At 43.2% G+C, this 22,720-nt stretch overlaps 1 protein-coding gene across 3 annotated transcripts in view; it reads left to right on the top strand.

The window, feature by feature from the left end:
* Window positions 1-22,720, top strand: part of CSMD2 (CUB and Sushi multiple domains 2) — a 481,761-nt gene that overhangs the window by 83,563 nt on the left and 375,478 nt on the right. For all 3 annotated transcript variants that reach the window (XM_083453238.1, XM_083453235.1, XM_083453239.1), the window contains exon 3: window positions 17,579-17,691. In XM_083453238.1, the coding sequence (XP_083309364.1) occupies window positions 17,579-17,691 (113 nt within the window). The remainder of the gene's footprint in view (window positions 1-17,578; window positions 17,692-22,720) is intronic.

Here is a 22,720-nt window from a genome sequence, read left to right as displayed (position 1 = left end):
GAGGAACTCTAGTTAGTTGAAGCTATGATTCATTAACAAATTGGAATAAAAAATCATGGAAGCAAAAGCTTGTGATCTCCTAATGACCATGTCAGAGAAGGAAAGGGGACAAATGAGCAGCTGAACCTGAGGGTCACTGCTTTTTGTTCTTGTAATCCTAAACCATCATTAAGTGTAGGGATGGTGAATCTGTTGCCCTTGAGATGTTGCTGGACTACAGCTCCAATCATCCCTAGTATTAGCTGGGGTTGATGAAGCTTGGAGCCAAACAATACCTGGAAGGTCACAGGTTTCCCAACTTTGCTTTAGCTCTGGGTACAAAACAGGCCATCCTTTCTGGCTTCTTTTCTTAAAGTTTCCTGATACATATCCTATTCCTTGGAACATCTGCATGGTATCAGTGATCTCTCTTGAAATGCCTGGATAGCTCAGTTGTTTAGACCATGGTGCTGATAACACCAAGGTTGCAGGTTCGATCCCTGTATGGACCAGCTGCATATTCCTGCCCTGCAGGGGGGGGGTTGGACTAGATGATCCTCAGGGTCCCTTCCAACTCTACAGTTCTATGATTCTGTGACTTTCTCATAGCCTCTTCAAAGCCCACCTTTTCTATGAAGTCTTTGGCTAAACCTCTGTTTCTATTCATAACCAAAACAAATCCCAAGGAAACACAACTGTGTGTCCATCCTTAACTCCTTTTCTTCTGTCTTCCAATCCCAAAGGAGCCACTAGACAACCATTCCAAGAATGATATAACAATTAAAATAATTATTTAAAACACACAAGCAGAAACAGCAATATGAAGCATAAGAAAGATGCCAAACGCATTTTTAAATACCTAACAGCAATAATAATAATAATAATAATAATAATAATTTATTGCTTATACCTGCCCATCTGGCTGGGTTTCCCCAATCACTCTGGGAAGCTTTTAACAGATTAAAATACATTAAAACATCAATCATTTAAAAACTTCCCTAAACAGGGCTGCCTTCAGATGTCATCTAAACGTCAGATAGTTGTTTATTCCTTTGACAGGGTGGTAGCCACTACCGAGAACAGCCTCTGCCTGGTTCCCTGTAACTTTGCTTCTCACAGCACAGCCAGAAGGCCCTCAGCGCTGGACCTCAGTGTCAGGGTAGAACGATGGGGATGGAGACGCCCAGGTATACTGGGCTGATGGCATTTAGGGCTTTAAAGGTCAGTACCAACACTTTGAATTGTGCTTGGAAACGTACTGGGAGCCAATGTAGGTCTTTCAAAACCAGTGTTAAGTGGTCTTGGCCGCTCCCAGCCATCAGTCTAGCTGCTGCATTCTGGATTAATTGTAGTTTCCGGGTCACCTTCTAAGGTAGCCCCACGAAGACCGTGTTGCAGTAGTCCAAGCGGGAGATAACTAGAGCATGCACCACTCTGGCGAGACAGTCCACAGGCAGGTAGGGATGGAGCTGGTAGACCGCTGCCCTGGACACATAATTGACCTGTGCCTCAATGGACAGCTGTGAGTCCAAAACGACTCCCAGGCTGCGCACCTTACACAGGACCTGCACCGTCTTCACTGGTTCTGAATTGAAAGAGAGGTAGAGCTGGATATCATCTGCATACTGATGAACACCCAGCCGAAACCCCCTGATGATCTCTCCCAGCGGCTTCATATAGATGTTAAAAAGCATGGTGGAGAGGACGGAACTCTGAGGCACCCCACAAGTGAGAGTCCAGGAGTCCGAACACTTGTCCCCCAACACCACTTTCTGAACACAGCCCAGGAAGATGGAGCAGAACCACTGTATAACAGTGCCCCCAGGTCCAGAAGGATGTTATGGTCGGTGGTGTCAAAGGCCACTGAGAGATCCAGCAGAACTAGGAAACAGCTTTCAGCTTTGTCTCTAGCTCACCGGAGATCATTGACCAGTGTGACCAAGGCAGCTTCAGTCCTATGATGAAGCCTGAATACCCTAATTACTTCTTTAAAACAGCTATGACGTTTTAATCAGTAATGGGACCAAGTGGGTTTTTCCTTGGGAGGGCTTGCCGGACAAAATACCTTGGCCCAAAGGGCATTGCCCTGCGTGCTCACCTGTCCCATCTCTGAGCATAGCAAACTCCAGAGCAAGGCCTCAGATGTTGACCTGACAATATCGGTAGGCACAGATGACACAAAATGTCTCTTCATGTATTTTTTCCCCCTAAATCATTTTTACTTTGCTTAATTTTGCCTCTGTTGTCTTCCCACACTCTGACTAAATTTAGATTGTAAGGTTTTTATGGGGGGGGGCAGGCAGCTGTCATTTGCTTGCATTACTCTGCAAAAGGCATCTACACAAATGGTGCATGTTAAATAAAAATGAGATGATGATTGATATTATTAATAACAATAATAATTATTCCATCTCCTCTGCTGAGAGAACAGCTGTCTTCAGCTCTCTCTCAGTCATTACCTAGTGGCAGTCTCCCATCAGGCTACCTGAACTGTTTCCATCCCAGCTGGTAGTTATGAGAAGTGGAACAGTAACTGGTGTCTGAGCTTGATTTTTTTCACTCTTCCCGTCCCGTCCCCATTTTTCCTTTTATGTTGTTAAGATGATAACCCTAAGGCTGGTACTGATTTTTTTTAAAAGCTTTTATTATAAGAAACAGATAATATTCCAAAACAACATATACAGCATAGACAAATCTAAGCAGTATATATAATGACAACATCAAATCCTGAGTGCAGGTGGGAGGATTTCTATATTTTCTCTCTCTTAACTTTAGGCTCTCTTGGGGACTATCCTTAGAAGTAGCATCTCCCAACTCTAGACTTTTCTTACAAAATTTAATGAACCTTTTAAGAACTCCAAATCAGTGCATGCTTGCTATTGATTTTTGTAAAAGGCTCTGGGGTACTTTTTGGATGAAGAGTGGGGCAAGAATGACTGGACAGAAGAAAGAGGGGGAACTGTATGGTGTGGGCCAGAGCTACATTCACCCTTCATTAGCAGGCCAAGCCATGGTCTTCTCCCATTGCTCCAATCTATTTCAGGCATAGAAGTTTATTTACTGTGGATCATATGCAGCGCTGACAGAAGTGAAGCATCTGACAGCAGAGTTACGCCTACACCAGTCACATATTTATGGAGGAAGCCCGTAATAGCTGGCAAAATCCTTGTTTGCTGTGTTGATTTGCACTGTCTATCCATATTTATTTCAGCCATCAGCTGCTGTTCATCACAGCGAGATAGGATGCTGTTGTCTTAATCCTGAGTCTATGGTTAATGGTCTGTGTGCATGTTTTTCTATCAAGCTTAGAAACTGAGTAAACATACATTTCTCAATTTTGGTTCTTAATCGCCCTGGTGCCCATGAATCACAAATACCCTCCATATGGGAAGAATGGTGCATGGTTGATACTATTTTTAAGAGTACTGCTTCTGCTTTAGCGCTTTATTATGACTTTTTAGTCACCTTGCTAGGATCTCTGGCTATTCACACCTGTCTAAACAGAAGTCCTCAACTTCTGTAGTGTGCAGGTGACACCAGAAGTTATGTAAGAGCCACTTAGTGGTAGTGCAGATGAGAGGCAGGAGTGTTTTTCAGGGCTGAATTCGGATTCAAAAGCTGAAAGAAAGGAACTGGATGGGAGAGAACATCTATACATCATTGCCCATGACTACATGTTGGTATTTTCTATTTCCAAGTAGCTCCCTCATATTCTTGAACCACCATTGAGAAGTGTCAGCTAGGAATGATTGGAGTGGTGTTTTTCCTGGCATAGTGGACAACTCCTGGGTTCTGATGTTGGCAGAGTGTTTCACTTACACTAATTAGACTGGTTATGTGTTGGGTGTTGTGCCATTTCCCTCTAATTCAGGGCTGGGAGACCTTTTTCAGCTTGAGGGCCACATTTGCTTCTTGATGACCTTCTGAGGGTCACATGCCATTGGTGAGTGGAGCCGGAGGCAAAGGTGGATAGGGCACCACATGTAAATCTTATGTTTGTACAGTAAGCTGGTTTCTACACACAATCACATTATTGGGGAGGTAGAAGAGTCTGCTGCATTAGGCCAGCGGCCCATCTAGTCCGGCATCCTCTTCATGTGGCCAACACTATGGGAAGCAGGACCTGAACATGACAGCTCTTTCCCCTTCTGCGATTTCCGGCAACTGGTATTCAGAAGCATTTTGTCTTTGATAGTGGAGGTAGAGGCTGGTAAGGAGTCTGCTGAGCTAAGTTGTCACAATTTTCATTGGTTCAGGAAAAGTAGAAGCAGACCTCCTATTCCCCACACTGCCAGGGCAAAATAAGACGTTCTGTTCCACCCTCAGCATAGGTGCCAAGTGTCTAGGGCCCTGGGTGCTCCAGATCTCTCAACATTCCACATGAAGGGGCCAGGCACCCACATTTTTTTGTGCTGGGGCTGCACGTGCCAGACACCCACTCACCCGTGGCATGTACAGCCCCAGGCACTCATGGCCCCAGTGCCAAGTTGGCAGGCCTGACCCTCAGTAAGGTGCTAAGCCATGAGAAAGAGAGAGGGGGAAAACTCAAGAGCATTGGGGATATTCCGTGCATCTTGCTTCCTCACTGGACAATGAAGAGCACTGATAGTCCCTTGTCCAGGCTTTCAAATCCTGCAGCAGACCCTGCCACTGTTCCAGTTCTAAGGGGCAGGACAGTTGCGTACAAAAATATGTGACCCTTGTTAATCTATGTCCTTTCTTGCTTAGATTGCTGCTATCTCTTTGGATTCTCTTTTGACATTAGCAGGTGTAGTTTGATGACATTTTCACCCCATCTGTTAATCTAGGAGAGTGCTCTTGTCCTCAAGTCCTGGTTTCCCACAGGCATCCTATTGGCCACTATGAGAAAAGGATCTCATACTAGATAGGTCATTGGCCTGATCCGGCATTCATTATTCTACCAGGACTTCCTTCCTTCCTTCCTTGACAATAGTCATTCAGCCCCTAATCCAAGCATTAGAACACAAGAATGCATGGTAATTTGGACAAATTGGTAAACAAAGGTGTTTTCGGGAGGGGAAAAATAATTCTAAATGGAACTGTTACAAAGCTATTATGGAGGGAAAGGCAAAGAAGGGGAAGAAAGGAGTAAAACAAAACAAAACCCTGAGAAGGTTTGAATAGTCTTGAGTGGGGCTAAAAAAAATACCCACAGAAATGGCACAGCATGGCTGTCATTTATCCCAAACTGCTTTAAATTGTTGATTGGAAGGATTTAATGAAAAATACCAAATCATAAATGAAACCATTTCATTGAAAAATGAAGAGAGAGATTGAGGGAAAGTGAGCCATTTTGTGGCAATGGCCCGTAGGTAGTAATATCCCCCCCCCTTTTGACATTATTGATTGTATGCCGCATATTCTCCTGGCAAGAAACATAATTAACCGTTCTGTCAGGCTCGCTACATGGAACCGCTTGTCAAAATTTGTCAGATTGATGTTTTTGTTGCTTAGGAGAAGCCGAAATAGAGCCGAAATAGCCAGAGACATTTTTAAAAATAAATAAATAAACAAAACAAAATAATACCTTTTGCATGCTTGAACTCCGCAAGCAAATTCTTAAATGGGGTGGGGGGGCATACCATGGAGGTGTGCCTCAGTTCTTGAGGCTTGGCCTGCCAGGTGCTAATTTTTAATAGTGGCTAATTTTTAACAGTGGCATTTTTAGCATTTTCTATCCATTTAACAGAAGCCCACATCAGAAAAGATAACAATGACTAACTTGGATGGTTTTAAAACAGTCATTTAGACAAATTCGGGGAGAACATAAGAAAAGCCTTGTTGAATCAGACCACAGACCCATTTAATTCAGCATTCTGATCCCACAGTGGCTCATCAAGTGCCTGTAGGAAGCTTGCAAGCAGCACATCCTTGCAGTAGCCTTTCCATGCATGTTTCCAAGCAACTGGCACCCAGAGACTTGATGGCTCTATTACTGGAGATAGTAGGCAGTAGCTAGTTCATCTTACTCCTCTTTAAACCATCCAAGTTGGTGGCCATTGCAAAAGCTTCTGGTAGTGCCTTCCACAGTTTAACTGTGGGTGAACATGTACTTCCTTTTGTCTGTCCTGGATTTTTCAACATTTGGCTTCCCTGAATGGTTCTAGTACTATGAGAACAGGGTGAAGGCAGAATGACTAGTCCCTATCCACTTAATTTAGAGCATTTCCCCATTCCCAGGGATTTGTTCATCTGCTTGGCATAGCCAAAACCATTTATTTTTCTCCCTTAATAGAGCAGTTGTTCCAGCCCGATTATCATTCTGGATTTTCTTTTCCAATATCCTTTTTCCAATATCATTTTCGAGGCACAGCATCCAGATCAGTGTGTAATATTCCAAGTGACTACACACTGTAGATTTGTGTAATGCCGTTATGATATTGGCAGTTTTATGGATAGTAAGTTCATCAATCGGTATGAGCCATAATAGCTGGAAAGGAAACCTCCACAGGCAGAGGCAATATGTTGCTGATTAATCTGTGGTAGGGCCAAGTGTGCTGGGCTTATACATTTTTCAAAGTATATCGCTTTTCCATGTTAAGTAATATTAAATGTTTCCTACTTTTAAGGGGCACGGGTGGCGCTGTGGGTAAAACCTCAGAGCCTAGGATTTGCCGATCGTATGGTTGGCGGTTTGAATTCCCGCGGCGGGGTGAGCTCCCGTCTTTTGGTCCCAGCTCCTGCCTACCTAGCAGTTTGAAAGCACCCCTAAGTGCAAGTAGATAAATAGGTACCGCTTTATAGCGGGAAGGTAAACGGCGTTTCCGTGTGCTGTGCTGGTGCTTGCTTGCCAGAGCAGCTTCGTCACGCTGGCCATGTGACCCGGAAGTGTCTGCGGACAGCGCTGGCCCCCGGCCTCTTAAGTGAGATGGGCGCACAACCCTAGAGTCGGACACGACTGGCCCGTATGGGCAGGGGTACCTTTACCTTTACCTTTTACTTTTAAGTATCGATATTCCTTGATCAGACCCAAATCCACCCAATCCATCAGTTTTTGTATGAATGCCAAGCTAATCTGCATATTATTATACCATGGTGTTATTGTCGTGTTCCACACATGGTGGAAGTGTTGCCAGTTCTGATGTGTCTTTGCCCAGCCTGGATTTAATCATGAGCAATTCTCCCCCTTGTCTCAGTTTCTGTCCCTAGGGCACCTTGTTTCGGATGTCAGTCCATGCGAGGCCAGAAATTTGTCAGATCCTATCAGATTTATTTGTTGCTTCATAATGCTTAACCAAAACCTTGGTTAGTTAGCCATTTTGGGGTTATGGTCACATGTTCTTTTTGCATAAACCTGCCTTTGATCATCATGATTTGAACTGAGGAAGCAACCTAGTATTCTGTATGGTGGAAAAGTGATAGGCATCAGAGACAGTGCATGCTTTTTAACTTCCCTGATTATGCAATATGAAAATGTGGTTTATTGATATTCAGAGTATTCAGAATATGTGAAGACTGTGTAGTCTGAGATCCCTGGCTGAGGGTGCTGTCTTGTCTAGGAAGGTTTCCCCCCCAGATACATTTAAACTGAATGCAAAGACCCATCCAAGAGACAAGCCCATGTTATTTGGTTAATAGAGTGTTTATTATCAATGTCAGACTAGTAAGCAAGAGGGCAGTTTGATACATTGCTTTTGGTGCATGGAAAAACAAGGTGGAGGTTAAAGGGGGTTGTCTGCAATATTGACATTCAGGTGCTTTATTTATTCCATTCCATATTTGCTTTGGGGTTTGATGCAAAGAAAGGAGGGAAAAATGACAATTAAACAAATAATGAAGAATAAACAAATCACACCTAAAATTAGAGAAGAGATTAAGGCATGAGGTGGGGATGTGATATGTGTTGTTGACTTCTGTTTGTGCTTCCTTTCTCACTTCTTTGTATTTTTACATCACTGCTGTGGTCATACATGGAAAGATAGGAATGTTCCACATTCCTAGGTTCTTTATGTATAATAGATAGATATAAGGGATCAGTTCAAATTGAATTCATGGTTGTTGTTTTTTTAGAGTACTTAGGGTCAGTTACCTTGTAGAGAGTTGCATTCAAAGGGGAGTATGTGTAGAATAATTACAACAGTGGCAGCAACTGACGTGGGGAAAGGTGCGACCAAAGTAATCATGACCTGCCACCAAAATTGCACCTAAGGCAAAATCAAATTATTAAGAAAGCCAAAAGAGTTTCATGGGAAATGATTAAAATGCTTTGGGGCAAGTTCTGTACATTGTTCATTCAAGTGGATTTTCCAGGAAGGATATGGAAATTCTCAAAACGGTCCAGATAATATCCAATTCTGCCATAACAGGATTGTTTTGCATGCATGTCTTCCTTTATGGGATTCATTCCAGAAACACTCCCTTGGAAACAAACTTCATGTAAGAAGAGGGTCTCAAGTCGAGCTTTCGGGAAGTGAAGTGGAAGGTTGAGAGACGGGCATAGGATGAAAGAGGATTAACTTGGCTCACGTTAGCAGCTGCATTGACTCACAGTTGTACATTCTCTGTGTGTACTGAAAGGAACAAGTACATGGCTTGCTGTGTTTTTCTTGCAACATGTCCATGTTGGAAGGTGTTGGTTCAGAGATCTCTGTGCAGCTTGACTTGAAATTAAAGGAGGCCTGATTTTGGTCATAAATCATACCAATGCACTGGCTCCACCATCTCTCATTTCTACTATAAGTGCAATGAGCCTGTTTCCTCCCTAACTTGTAGAACTAATAGGTTTTTTAATAAATAAAGGAAAGGAAGAGATGACTATTTGTTTGTTCATTTGTTTTTGCATTGGAAACCTGAAAATGTTTGGGTGAATGGCCTATAGGGATATGCAAATCCTTTCCCTTCATTTCCATGGAGTTTCTCACCTATGACCTGAGATATCCATGGAAACTCTACAAAGTGTCTTAGAAATCCATGCTTGTGTGTAAATAGGAAGGGCTATGGGAATACACATTGATATCTCAATGGTGTCCATTGCTTTTAGTGCACATCTGGATGCACATCCAAATGTAGATGCATTTCATTGCTTTGAGTAAGATGCACAATTGGATGTGAACCCCTGTTCATAAATTCCTGCTAACCTGTGCGTGCAGTTGCACATTCAACCACTGATAATTTCCCTACCCCACAATTGTCTTCAGAATTGGAATTACTGTGCCCAGGTTGTAAATCGGGCCTTCCAGATTACTGACATCTGCAATGGTTAGTAAGATCTGCTCTAATTAGTTAATCTATATTTTACCAGTGAAAACACTTGGATGTCTGTTGTGGCAGGGGACACATGTCACTGGCACTTGCACAAGGGTTTCAGGTGCTTGAGAGCAGGCAAGATCATCCTTTGTCCTTTAGGTAGAATGTGACCCTGTGATCCTGGTGGCTGCCTTTGGCTCTCTGGATACGGTTGGACTCCCAACTCCCATTAGTCCAGGCTCACACAGCTAATGGGCAGAGATGACGGGAGTTGTAATCTAACAGCATCTGAAGGGCCACAGGTTTGACGCATCTCTGCCAGGACAATGACTTTCAAGCTTTCAACATGTGTGGATCCCTTTCCACACTCTGAGGAACTATGCATTACACAGAATTCTTGATTATACTCTAGCCCCATGTTTGGCTCTCTCTTTCATTTGTCTTTTGCGTGGAAAATCAACTGGAAGGATTAGCCTAATCATTGGGACAGGGATTGAATGCCATCAAATAAAGACAAATGGCTTCAAAAACCTACACAAAGCCTTTGCCTTAGTGTGTCATAACAATATAATTTGAAGTTGGCTGGGCTTTGTGTGGCCCAGAGCACCGTGTCTGCCTCCTGGGAGCAGAGATTTAAAGGACAACCATCCGTGTAGTGTTCCTAAGCTCAGCCTGGCAGACAGCACTGCCCTTTAACTGATTCCATATAAGGCAGTGCAGCAGAATTTTGCTTCGCTTCCGCACCGAGCTAATTTTCCTTCTTGATTAATGAGGTTATTTAAGATATCAATTATTATTCTGCCAATATAAAATAATGTCACTCTACAAATCTCATTGTAATGGCTTGTAGTATTAAAAATTCAAAGTAACAACTAGGGGGCAAAAAAAAAAAAACCTTTGAGAAAAATGGAAGTCATCAAAACTTATAGTGAAAACTTTTGGCTGTGCTACAAAATGCCACTTCTGACATGAGGTTTTCCTCAATTTCACCACTGGCAGCCAGTGCATTGGCAATCGGTGTGCCATCTCTTTATGGAGGGGAGCAGAGTTGCATTTAAAGCAGGGATGGGGAGCCTTTTTCAGCCAAAGGGACATATTCCCTTTTCTACAGCCTTCTAAGGAACACATGAGCAGAGTTAGAAGCAAAAGCAGGTAGAATGTCAATTTTACTTTTGCACAGTAGGCTGGTTCACACTCATCACATACCTCTTTTTGCTCTCCATAAGGTAAAGGTAAAGGGACCCCTGACCATTAGGTCCAGTCGTGACCGACTCTGGGGTTGTGGCGCTCATCTCGCTTTATTGGCCAAGGGAGCCGGCGTACAGCTTCCGAGTCATGTGGCTAGCATGACTAAGCAGCTTTTGGCGAACCAGAGCAGCGCACAAAAACGCCATTTACGTTCCCGCCGAAGCGGTACCTATTTATCTACTTGCACTTTGACGTGCTTTTGAACTGCTAGGTTGGCAGGAGCAGGGACCGAGCAACGGGAGCTCACCCCGTCACGGGGATTCGAACCACCAACCTTCCGATTGGCAAGTCCTAGGCTCTGTGGTTTAACCCACAGCGCCACCCACGTCCTAGTGCTACCTGCATCCTGCTCTCCATAGGGACAAGCAAATGACATAATCAGAGTCCAAGATAGCATTCCGACCAGGCAAAAATAAAAATACACGAGAAAAGCACGAGAGGGGAAGCAGTGGGGCCTGGATCGGGGTGGACTTTGGAATTTCAAATTTCAGCAGCGCCCTGTGCAAAGCCAAAATTTGGTGCCTCCCCCTCTGCCTCTCACCTTCCATTCTGTTTAATTCACTACATAATAGTTGTGACTCCCTTAGGTGCTCCTAGACTTAGCACCCAGTGTGGCAGAACCAGATGGGGAACTATGACCCTCCAGATGTCCTCCTGTCACCTCTGGCACTTGGTTGTTGCTAGCTAGGACTGATGGAAGTCAGAGTCCCACAACATCTGGAGGACCACAGGTTCCCCATCTTTGGAACAAAGCTTTGAAGGCATTCAGTCCCCTCGGAGTATCACTGTGAGTGCAGCTGTACAGGCCCAGTCTCTATTAGGCTACAACAACACCCATATGATGGCTAGAGCTGGATCTGCAGTCCTACAGCTCAGCCAGGGCCAAGTTATTTGAAGAGTCGATATGGGCGGGCTGGCTATATATAACTCTATATAACCTCTGCTCCAAATCATGTTAGTCTGAGTAACTCATCTTTATGCATAGTGGTAGCAATCTCCTGCTGCCTTCTCTTCCCTCATACCTGTTATCCAGCCTATATCTGACGTCATTCCTGCCTCCAGCGCTTTAGCTTTTGTTTAACCAACCACCAGCCTGTCTTTTGACTACATCTTCTGTAAATGTCTCTGACCCAGCGGCTTTTCTCCTCATCCCCATTTTTTTCTGGGTGCAGATCTTCAGCTTCTGACAAAATAATATTGGATAACATTGTTTCCAATATTCACTCTGCCCCTTGGGAAATGGGAGGGTAACATCCCACCTGCTGGAATTGTCTGGCCAAGAGAGTCTCTTGTAGGGGTAGTCTTTGTTCTACACTCAGAATTTGTGTGTAAGTGTGTGAGCTTTTCAAAACAGGTCCCTGAGAAAGCAACAAGACATATCTCTGCCAATTAGCTGTTGGTCTAAGTTCATGGTGCTGATTTTGCTCTATGAAGCTGTAAATTGCTTGGGGCTGGATCACCCGAAAGGCCATCTCACCCCTTATATACCCAATTCATCACTGTGCTCTGCAGGTGAAGACCTCTCCTAGATTCCATTTAACCAGGAGCTCTCTTCTGCACCATGCAGGAACCAAACCTTTATTGCACCAACCCTTTGGGATTCCCTCCTTTAAAATATTAGGTGTCGCCTCTGTTTTCTTTTTGGCACCTTCTGTAGACTTTCCAACAAAACTTTTAGGTAGAGGTCTTTCCCAGCATGGGTCTATATTGGGATTGCTTTAAATATGTTTTTATTGTTGTATTGCTTGTTATTTGCTGGCCTGGACTCCTTTGGGAGGAAGATTGGGAAATAAGTTCCATAATACTCATAATATAGTATCATACATACAAGACAAAGATAGATAGATAGATAATATGATATGATATAAATATTTGCTTGGCTATAGGCAGATTTGAAGAGCTGCCCTGGGGAGATGGGAATGAGTCTAATGGTCTTAGTCCAATGGTCCTCTGAGAGTGCTGGCTTTTGCCCTCGCTCCCAGTTTTACTGGGGGCAGCTCTACAATTCTGCTTCTAAGCCAACAATGGAGAAAAGGGGACATGATGACTGGGAACAGTCACCAAAAACAAACACACCAAGGTACAAGTGGTTTTTCAAGGGAAATTTCAGCTCCCTTTCCAAAGCACATCTTTCATCCTGAAGACTGAAATGGGCAAACATTTGGCACAGCCATAGTTCTGCTGTATGCAGTTCACAGATAGTGAGACGTGAATTGCAAATTAATGAAGGAAAAACTCAGAAAATTTATTTTGCTGTTCATTTCTGGAAAGGATCTCTGGTTAGTCTTCATTACTGAATGAATGCTGAGAGGTCTGCTGCTTAATTAATATGTGGATTATAAATGTTTCAAAACATTTAGTATCTGTTTTGCTTCTCTTTAAAAAGATGTTTTCTTCCAACTTTGCAGTTTTTCCTAGAGTAGGTAGCCTTGTGCTGCTTTCCCCCACAAGACCCCATATCATATTAACTGCATATGGTTAAAAGCAAGAGAAAAGCTAATTTGATGGGGAAATTCTCATTAATAGGCGACATTTAAATTTGGTGCAAGTAAATGCACTGGACTATGAGGTAGAGTAATTTAATGCCAGGTTAAATGGTGCATTCCACTGGATTTTCATTAGAGGAAGTCGGAAAAGTTTGGAGAGAGTTCCCTGGCCTTCTGGCTTTTAATAGGTTAGTCACCAGGAGCAGTAACTGGTGTTGATTGAATTGATGATGAGAACCATATCAGAAAAAGGGGTAATGGATTCTGTGTTATCACAGAGAAGTTTTAGACTTAGAGAAAGGAAAAGGGGACACTTATAGCCTATATTATATTTTGTGATATGACAGGATATCTCTCTATATTAAATACAGGAGAAGTGCATTTTGCTAGACTTAATTAGAACTCTTGATTTCCCTTGGAATTATTCACATGCATAATATAAGCGAGAACCTTTGAATATGTCTCATATTTAACTATAGATATAATTCAGTAATATATTTGAAAAAAAATACTCCTGGAATTTTTTAATAGCTGTAACAAAACTCCCTCAAAATTTCTCAAGTGTTTTGCTTCAAGCAGAACCCACAAGTTTGCTTCAATTTCCACTTTAGGCAAAACGTGAATTGCCTTCTACCATGATGCCTTCTTCACCAGCAGTACAGAACAATATGTGTGTGTGTGTGTGTGTGTGTAACATCTTTATTGAAAGTTCAGAAAGTACATAGTTATATGTGCACTAAACATGGTAAGCTGTAAATAAAAGAGAGAGAAAGAAAAAGAGAAACAGCACCCGTACAGAAGGAAAAATAAAGGGGAGAGGGGGGAAAACCCAAAACTATATACTTTACAAAGTTGTTATTGCGCTTCACCAGATCTTAACCTATTACAGTATTTGTAAGAATGGACAAATATAATAATGGAAGTTAAACAGACCACAGCCGTTGCACAGAGATCAAACCAATGGCACAAGAGAATGCCAGCCAGGCACCTGAACTGCCACACTCTGACCAGATGGTTGCCTAAACACCTCCACCAGACCTGCTTAATTGTGGCATCAAGTTTGGAATGGGTGAGATGGACTTTACCCTCAAAGTTTTTGCAAAACTCTTGCAATGTGCTGCTGAGCTGGGTGCATTGGAGACAGAGAAGTAAGCTTTCTTTGCTGCCGCATAGCAAACATGACTATGTGCTCTGTCCTGTCACACTCACCATGAGATTTGAACCACTTGTGCTGTAGCTGTCTGCTATATAGTCCAATTGTAATCACTACTACAATGCTCATTGCAAGGGGAAGTGAGTGTACTGCATAATGCTTTTCTCAGGTTGTTTGAAGGATGTGGGGGGAGGGGGTGTTGATAAGCTTTCCATGACAATATGACATAGATGTTACTAAGAAACCCACTTTATTGACAAGAATATTTTCCCGCTTACAATATTCTTGAATCTACAAGTGTGTACCTGTGTGTTGCTTTAGCAACTAATGGAGGTCAATGTGCTCCCCCCTATTTCACCTGTGATATGAGTTGATGTGTGTATCTGGAGGGTGAAAATTTAAGAATGGAGGATGTGAGCACTGGTAGATTCTCATACCCCATGCTATTAAGGTGATGTATTTGTGGCAGTTGGTCATATCTTTATCTAATTAAGAGCTTAGTAAAAAGGTAAAGGACAGTTAAATCCAGCCCCCTGGATGGTTAAGTCCAGTCAAAGGTGACTATGGGGTTGTGGCGCTCATCTCGCTTCAGGCTGAAGGAGCTGGCATTTGTCCACAGTCAGCTTTCCGGGTCATGTGGCCAGCATGACCAAACTGCTTCTGACGCAACGGAACACTGTGACAGAAGCCAGAGTGCATGGAAATGCCATTTACCTTCCTGCCGGAGTGGTACCTATTTATCTACTTGCACTGGTGTGCTTTTGAACTGCCAGGTTGGCAGAAGCTGGAAACAGAGCAATGGGAGCTCACTCCATTGCGGGGATTTGAACCACTGACCTTCTGATCAGGAAGCCTAAGAGGCTCAGTGGTTTAGACCACAGTGCCACCCACTCCCCTAAGAGCTTGATATTGGGAACTGGGCTTCAGGCAGCCTTAACAGAACCTGTCAGGGAGTACTCTAGTTTAGGAAGGTCATGTGTACCCCAAAGTCCAACTTTGGTACAATGGAGACTTTGTTACAATCCAGCAAACTTTTATTAAGTGTAAATGGCACCAAGTGAGAAGTCTGGGGGTGCTGTGGTATTCGCAGGCACTGCCTTGCCAACTGCAGACACATATAATATATATTGCGTTGCCAGGGTGGTGCTCGTGGGCACACCTGTGACCTCAGAGGCCTTCTCTGCTGCCACAGCCCCCTGCTGAATTAGGCTTGAAAGATGCAGCAGGTTGTGGTGTGTACTTGGTTGTGGGGGAGGACATAACAGTTTCTGTGGTTTGTATATGTGTCCATGGGCCTAAAATAGTTGACAAACCCTGGACTATATGACTATGGGAAAATAACTTTAAATGAGAGCTATGGTTCTGAAGGAACATAGTTTCTGTCTTCCTCTTAAGCTGTAGTCAAAATGAGAGAGTTAACTTTTTAAAAAAAGAAAAAAGAAAACACCACACAATTTAAACAGCAGAACAAAATATAATAGAAAAAACAAGAATAGCAGAAAAAAATAAACTCTTTTTCTCCCAGGCCTTTGACTAATTAGCAACCTACAGCTTTTCAACTGAGGTGTTGCTTTGTTTGCTATTATGTTATGTATTTTTGTGTTTCATACTACAAACCACCCTGTGATCCTTGAATGCAGGGTGGTGTATATATGTAATAAACCAACCAACAAACCTAGGGAACTGCTTTATTCTAGGTAGGCGGTGAACAGAACAAGTAATTCTGTCCTTTGTCAGTCTCACTGATGCTTAACCTCAATTTGTGTGGACTTTTTGAAGGAACACATTAAAAGTGTGGACATAAATTGCCTGTGCAGCTCCTTTTACATAAAAACACACAATTTTCTGTTTTTTGTGGGCATCTTTTATTTAGCAAGGGGTGCACACATTTTTCACACCGAAGCTGCATCATGAAATACGCTGAAGAGGGTTATCCGACAAAGAGCCGTGTTCCAGTCCAGAAAGAAGTTTGGTAGCATTGTGTTGGGTCAGCCCACTGGGAAAAGTGGACCAAATGAATTTTTCCCTTGTCCCTACACCTGAGTCTGATTATGGGTCCTTTTATCCTGGTGTTGCCTACACTGGCTGGCTGAGTCTTCAGTGCCTTCCACCAGCCCTGCTTGCTGTGGACTGGACCTGGAAACTTCTGTGTTCAAAGCTCTGCCACTGAGTTATTGCCTCTCTCCAGTGTTTTTATGTAGTATAATTTTAGGTCTTAAGCTGATGAAAGCAAAGAGAGAGAGAGAGAGAGAGCACTTTAAATTAAAATCCACATTTAAAGTTTTTTTAAAAAATAAATTGCCTTAGCCAGGTGAGAGGCAATAGGATTGGAAGATAAAACTGTAATTGTTCGTCAGAAATGTACATCAGCTATTTCCCAGCTGTGTCAATAGAACAGCTGGGAATTAATACCTGGGATATCGTAATGCCAGTTCAGAAATGATTGCTGAACAAACCTGTGTTAATAAAATTAACAATTGCCATCTAGCTGCGGAAGAAAAGTCATTCAGGGATGAAACCAAGGAGGCCTGCAGAATGTCACCAGCTATTATCTTTAATTCACATATCGAGTCAGCCTTTGTCAAGCTCATTGAGCCTGCCCTATGAGTTACTTTGACGGCAAAGACATAAGTGTTGCTTTTTTTATCAGTGTGAATGAACATATGAAGCTGCCGTAATTGTCAACCTTTTTGTTCATCTACTGTAGCTCTTGGGTAGGCAATCTTTTTTCATTCTGAGGGGTAGATTCCCTTCTGGACCACTTTCTGGGGCCAAATGCCAGTGGGAGGGAGGACAAGGGCAAAAGTGGATGGAACAATAAATGTACTGTATTTTTTGCTCCATAAGACGCACCAGTCCACAAGACGCACCTAGTTTTTGGAGGAGGGAAACAAGAAAAAAAATATTCTGAATCTCAGAAGCCAGAACAACAAGCGGGATCACTGCACAGTGAAAGCAGCGATCCCTCTTGCTGTTCTGGCTTCATGGGATAGCTGCACAGCCTGCATTCGCCCCATAAGACGCACACACATTTCCCCTTACTTTTTAGGAGGGGAAAAGTGAGTCTTATAGAGCAAAAAATACAGTAATTTTTGCCTTGTTTCTACACACACTCGCACAGACCCCTCCCTCTCTCTCTCCTTCCAGGCAAGCAAGAAACATGATCAGAGTTCAAGGGCACATTCCATCCAGGCAAAAGCATCCACAGAGAGTGCAAAGTAGGGGCTGCTGAGGGATGTGGCCTGGGGAGGGTTATGGTCTGGGGAGAGTTTAAAGGATCAGCTATAAAGGGGCCCCAACCATTGTGGGTGGCAGTCATGTTGCCCAGGTAGTGCAGAGAAAGACAAGAGGTCAGGACTGTGCCGCAGTCTGAATAAAGCTGTATTACACCTTCACCTAAAAGGAAGGCAGGAGATGGTTGGGCAGGTTGGTAACAGGATGGTTCTGCGCTACATGTTTAATAGGAAGTGCCTGGTGTGATTCTTCCCATTGTGATCTCTTTCAGGTTAACAGGATTCCAACTGCCTCCTCCCATCGTGAGTACTGGGGTGGTGCTGTCCTTGTGGCTTGTAAGCGATTATGCTGTCAGTGCTCAAGGATTTCAGGCAAACTATGAAGGTAGGTCAGCTTTTGGTGTCCAGCCTTTGCTTCTGTCAAGATCCATTTGGGTTTTCTGGGACAAATTATGTTTTGCAACTCAAATCCATTGTCTTTTTTCTTAAGGGTAATTCTGTGCATTATGTATTCTGTCCTGTATTTTGCTGCAGTTCTGTCCTGGTTTTAATTGTGTGTTTTTTGTGGTTTTACATTACTGTTCACCACCCTAATATTTTAGTATATAAATGCTTTTGGGGGGGAAATATATAACTATATTATTGCTTTGAATCTAAAATTAGACCAATACTGCTTTCCTTACATTTTTTAAGAAACAACAACAAAGAAACTCCATCTACTGTATCTGTTTATCTATCAGTACACACACACACACACACAGAGAGAGAGAGAGAGAGAGAGAACAATGGCTAAATTGACAAATTATGTGTATGTGTAAGAAAGAATCAAAATGTTGAGTAATTCCATGGAAATGTCAACCCATTTTTCATTTTCATCTATTGTTAATATGCTCTGTAACATTTTAAATACAATTTTCCAAAGTTTCATTATCTGGCAACAATTTTTCAAAATGGAATTTTACACGTGAGTAAAATAACTAGAAGTGTGACATCCAAGATGACAAGACAATAATTTTCTTCTAATCTTCAGTTAAAGATATCTCCAAGCAAATAGGCAATAGATTAATGATCCTTTATTATATTGATAGCTTTGTTTTTTATTTGGTAACAGAGAAGAAGGTTTATGTTAGTAATAAGATCAGAGGAGCTTAGGGCAATCAAAAATATGTTGGCTGAGTGTGTTATGTTGGTCACAAAAGCACATGGAGTGTGAGAGGTGTAGGGGCACCAAATTCTGGTGTTGAGGGAGCTGCTGAAATTTGAGACCCTAAGGTCCACCACTGTTAAATATGCCACTGAACAGGTTCATCCCACTCGCAGGAGAGCCTACTTGCTTGCACAATCCATTCTCTTGAGATATGAATCGTGCCCTGTACCCACACCGCTCCAGGGGCATGTCCAGTGCTGAGAGAAAGTTTTCAGCTTGTGCCTATCTGTGTATCTTAGAGCTATGTTTAAACCATGCCCTAATTCATGGGTAGGCAAATTAAGGCCCAGGGGCCGGATCTGGCCCAATCGCCTTCTAAATCCGGCCCACGGACGGTCTGGGAATTAGCGTGCTTTTACATGAGTAGAATGTGTCCTTTTATTGAAAATGCATCTCTGGGTTATTTGTTGGGCCTGCTTGGTGTTTTTACATAAGTAGAATGTGTGCTTTTATTTAAAATGCATCTCTGGGTTATTTGTGGGGGCATGGGAATTTGTTCTTTTTTCCCTTCAAAATATAGTCCTCCCCTACAAGGTCTGAGGGACAGTGGACCGGCCCCCTGCTGAAAAAGTTTGCAGACCCCTGCACTTAACTTATGGAATAAAGTATTCGGGAATAATCGAGTTGTGAGTCGAAGTGCCATGAATGAGAGTGGGAGCTTGGGCAATATGCTCTAACTATATGCTCCCAGTGGTCAAGGATGATGGGAGCTGTAATCCCAAAACATCTGGAGGGCCGAGTTTGCCTATGTCTGATATAGAGAGACATGGATTGCATCTCTGTCTGTCTCTATATCTTTCTATCCATCACAGAGAGACTGATTTGGAGTTCACACTGCCTGCCTTGGCTTGCAGACAAGCAAGTGCTCTTAGTACCCTTCCCTGAGGATTACGTATGCTAGCCATGTCGGTACGATGTGAAATTAATTACAATCACCTCTACAGCATACCTGATGAATATATGGTGAAGTGACATTTAAAATAAATTGAGGGAGTGTTTTGCAGTAAATGGGAAATCAGTATGAATTCCGCACCACATCCTGGTTAATACCAACAACAGTTCATCATAGCAGAGGACAAGGTTTTTTGTTTTTTAAAATAAGCACATTAATACCGTGTGCATGACAGAATTGCATTATAATTTATAAACCGCTGCCTCTTGGCTGTGCTGTTGTTTGCGTGGAGGGCATGAGTAACAAGTCAGGGGAAGCTAAATGCAGTGATGGGAAGGTTTGTTCTTTATCATAAGGCAAATAAAGAAGGAGCAGTTCTATAAAACAACAAGCTGGGCTTAATAAAGTTTCAGAGCTTTTTGTGCTGATTTCTGGTTCATTGTTTCAAAGCACTTAGCTGGGCAACATGCTGCCTACCATGACTGTCTGGTGCTCTGATGGTTGATGGTGGTCTGTCCATTGGATAAAGAAACTGGCAGCTATACTGTACCTTTGATGTGTTAATGAACCAATCCATCCCACTTACTGATAAACTAAGCATAATGGTGTGTTTTTTGAAGAAAAAAAACACCAAGAAGAATTTGGTGTTAGAATTCTCATTAGGACTAGGAACCAATTCATTTCAAACATCCTCAGATGTTGAAGGAGGTGTGAAGTGGAGTGGGTGACTAGAAAGATTTGGGAATCGATCCCACCTAGGCCTCTTTCTGTGGCCTCTTAATGCTTTTTCAGGCGTCCCCTTTGCACCAGGATGAAAATCATATGTAAAATGATGATGACCTTGAGATCTCTTTGGAGTTCCCAGTACGGTGCATCTTAGGAACAATCCAAATTGCAGTTTCAGTTTTAAAACTCACATTTGCGCAGCTGTTGTATCTGCTTTTCTTTCCTGTGTGTTCACTGTAAAAGAGAGACACATACTTACTCCTCGTTCCAATACTGGCTCAATTGTCTCTTGCACATTATCCCTACATCATTCTGACAGGCTGTCCACCTTTTTTAATGTCAACCTTTTTAAAAAACAAATGCATGCTGTATTCAGTTTAATGCTCGTTTAGCAGGCTGTATCTGGGGAAAAAAGTTAGAGTGTTTAATCGGTTAATCCATGAGTAGGATACCTTTGGCCCTCCAGATGTTGTTGGATCTCAGACCCAGTCAGCATGGCCAATGCTCAGGGGTAGTGGAAGCTGGAGTCCAACAACATCTGGAGGCAGAGTGAGGCCTACTATGAGCTTCATTGAGCCACCTGACTCAGGTGGCAGACAGGAAAGGGTATGCTCCCCATCAAATGCTCACTGGTGGAAGCATGAGTTGACTCCTTCTCATCCATGGTTGCTTCAGTCCCACCAGTCCCTCATAGCCCACTCACTGAGTACATACCCTCCAACATTCCTCAGATGAAAATGGGACATTAATCACTCCTCCCCAAAATGACCCTCCTTGACTCCCCATTTTTTGTGTTCCCTGCCCCACAGAGCATTTCCTATCAGAAGAAGGGCAAGTGCCTGTCAGGAGCTTGTCCTACACTCAAGTAGGACCCTGGCAGAGACACATGCCCGACTGGCATATTCTCTCCCTCCTGGTCATTCATTCGGGAGCTTCAAAAGCTTTCTTCTGCCCAAACATTACAGGAACCAATGCCAACAGACATCGGCACACTTAGGGATCCGCAGAGTGTTCGCAGTTTGTGTGACAGACCTCAGCAACTCAGCATTTTTGCTAATCTACTCTATTTACATCTAAACACACACAGAGCACTGCAACATGGCACCCTCTCTCTCTAGCATCAGACAGTAAAGAGAAAAAGAGCAAAGGACAATAGCCCCACTTCACGGAACACAGGAACACAAATATCCTGTCTCCTTCACTTCCCACTCTGTGGAGTCAAAACATATACCGTCATGTGATAGACAAAAATCCCATGACTGCAATCATGGAGCAGGAATTCTAACAGTGCCACCACCACTATACCAATGGGATACAGCAGACGTGACCTCCACCATCTTGAGAAAACCCCTTAACCCTGATTTTATTTTTTTCTTTGGTAGATTTACAAAACAAAAACATAAACCAATGAATGAATTTTAGAAAGGGCAAGATTAGACAAGGACACACAAAACATTCCCCCACCCCAATCAATACAAGTTATGCTCTGCTCCCCCTTTCTTCCCACCAAGGGCAGCTCTGCCCTCTGCCTGCCCCCTCAGAGCCGGCGTGTCATGTGGGCCTTGGCCTTGGCGATGGCCCACTCTCCAGCAGCTGCCATGAGCTTCCAAGGGAGGAGGCCAGCTGCTGCGGTCGTGGAGAGACAACAGGGTGTTCCTTCTTAGCCGTGGCCATTATCATCATTCGGGACAAGCTCTGGCTCATCTTCCTCCCCAAGGTTGGCAGTGGTGCTGCTGGTGGGGAAAAAGTTACATTCTGGGATCAAGTCAAATGGTTTTCATAATTCTGGAACTGTCCCTGGAAAATCAGGAGGGTGTGTGAATATGTGAGTATCTCCAGCGCCTTCTGCTAGTGCACCCACTGCTGACAAAACAGAAGTGACACTGATCCTCCGTGACTCAGTATGAGGAGTCCTTTGTGGATGCGCTTGTCCAAAAAGCACCTGCGCTACTGAAGGTCTGCCACAATGGCTGCAAAGTACTATTTAAAGATAACTAGCTTTCTAAAAAGGACACGGGTGGCGCTGTGGTCTAAACCACAGAGCCTAGGGCTTGCCGATCAGAAGGTCGGCAGTTCGAATCCCCGCAATGGGGTGAGCTCCCATTGTCCGTTCCCTGATCCTGCCAACCTAGCAGTTCGAAAGCATGTCAAAGTGCAAGTAGATAAATAGGTACCGCTCTGGCAGGAAGGTAAAGGGTGTTTCCATGTGCTGCTCTGGTTTTACCAGAAGCAGCTTAGTCATGCTGGCCACATGACCCGGAAACTGAATGCCAGCTCCCTTGGCCAGTAAAGCGAGATGAGCACTGCAACCCCAGAGTCGTCCACGACTGGACCTAACTGTCAGGTCCCTTTACCTTTACCTAGCCTTCTAAAAGAATGTCTGCTTACATTGAAAAAGGGTGCTTCTTGATTCAGAAATATTGTTTCAACCCATATGCTAATCTAACTGATATATCAATCAGCTACTCAACCAAATGCATATGATTAATCAATTTCACATTTCTTTATTCAGGTTGCAGCCACAACATTCATACTGAAGGGAAATCAAGGAAATGAAACAACTAAAACATGACCAATTTAATTTTAAGA

This window comes from Podarcis tiliguerta, assembly GCF_965153285.1.
Source record: "Podarcis tiliguerta genome assembly, chromosome: 8".
NCBI classification, from domain to species: domain Eukaryota; kingdom Metazoa; phylum Chordata; class Lepidosauria; order Squamata; family Lacertidae; genus Podarcis; species Podarcis tiliguerta.
The sequence above is the reverse complement of the archived record's forward strand: the minus strand, read 5'-3'. Positions and strand labels throughout refer to the sequence as shown.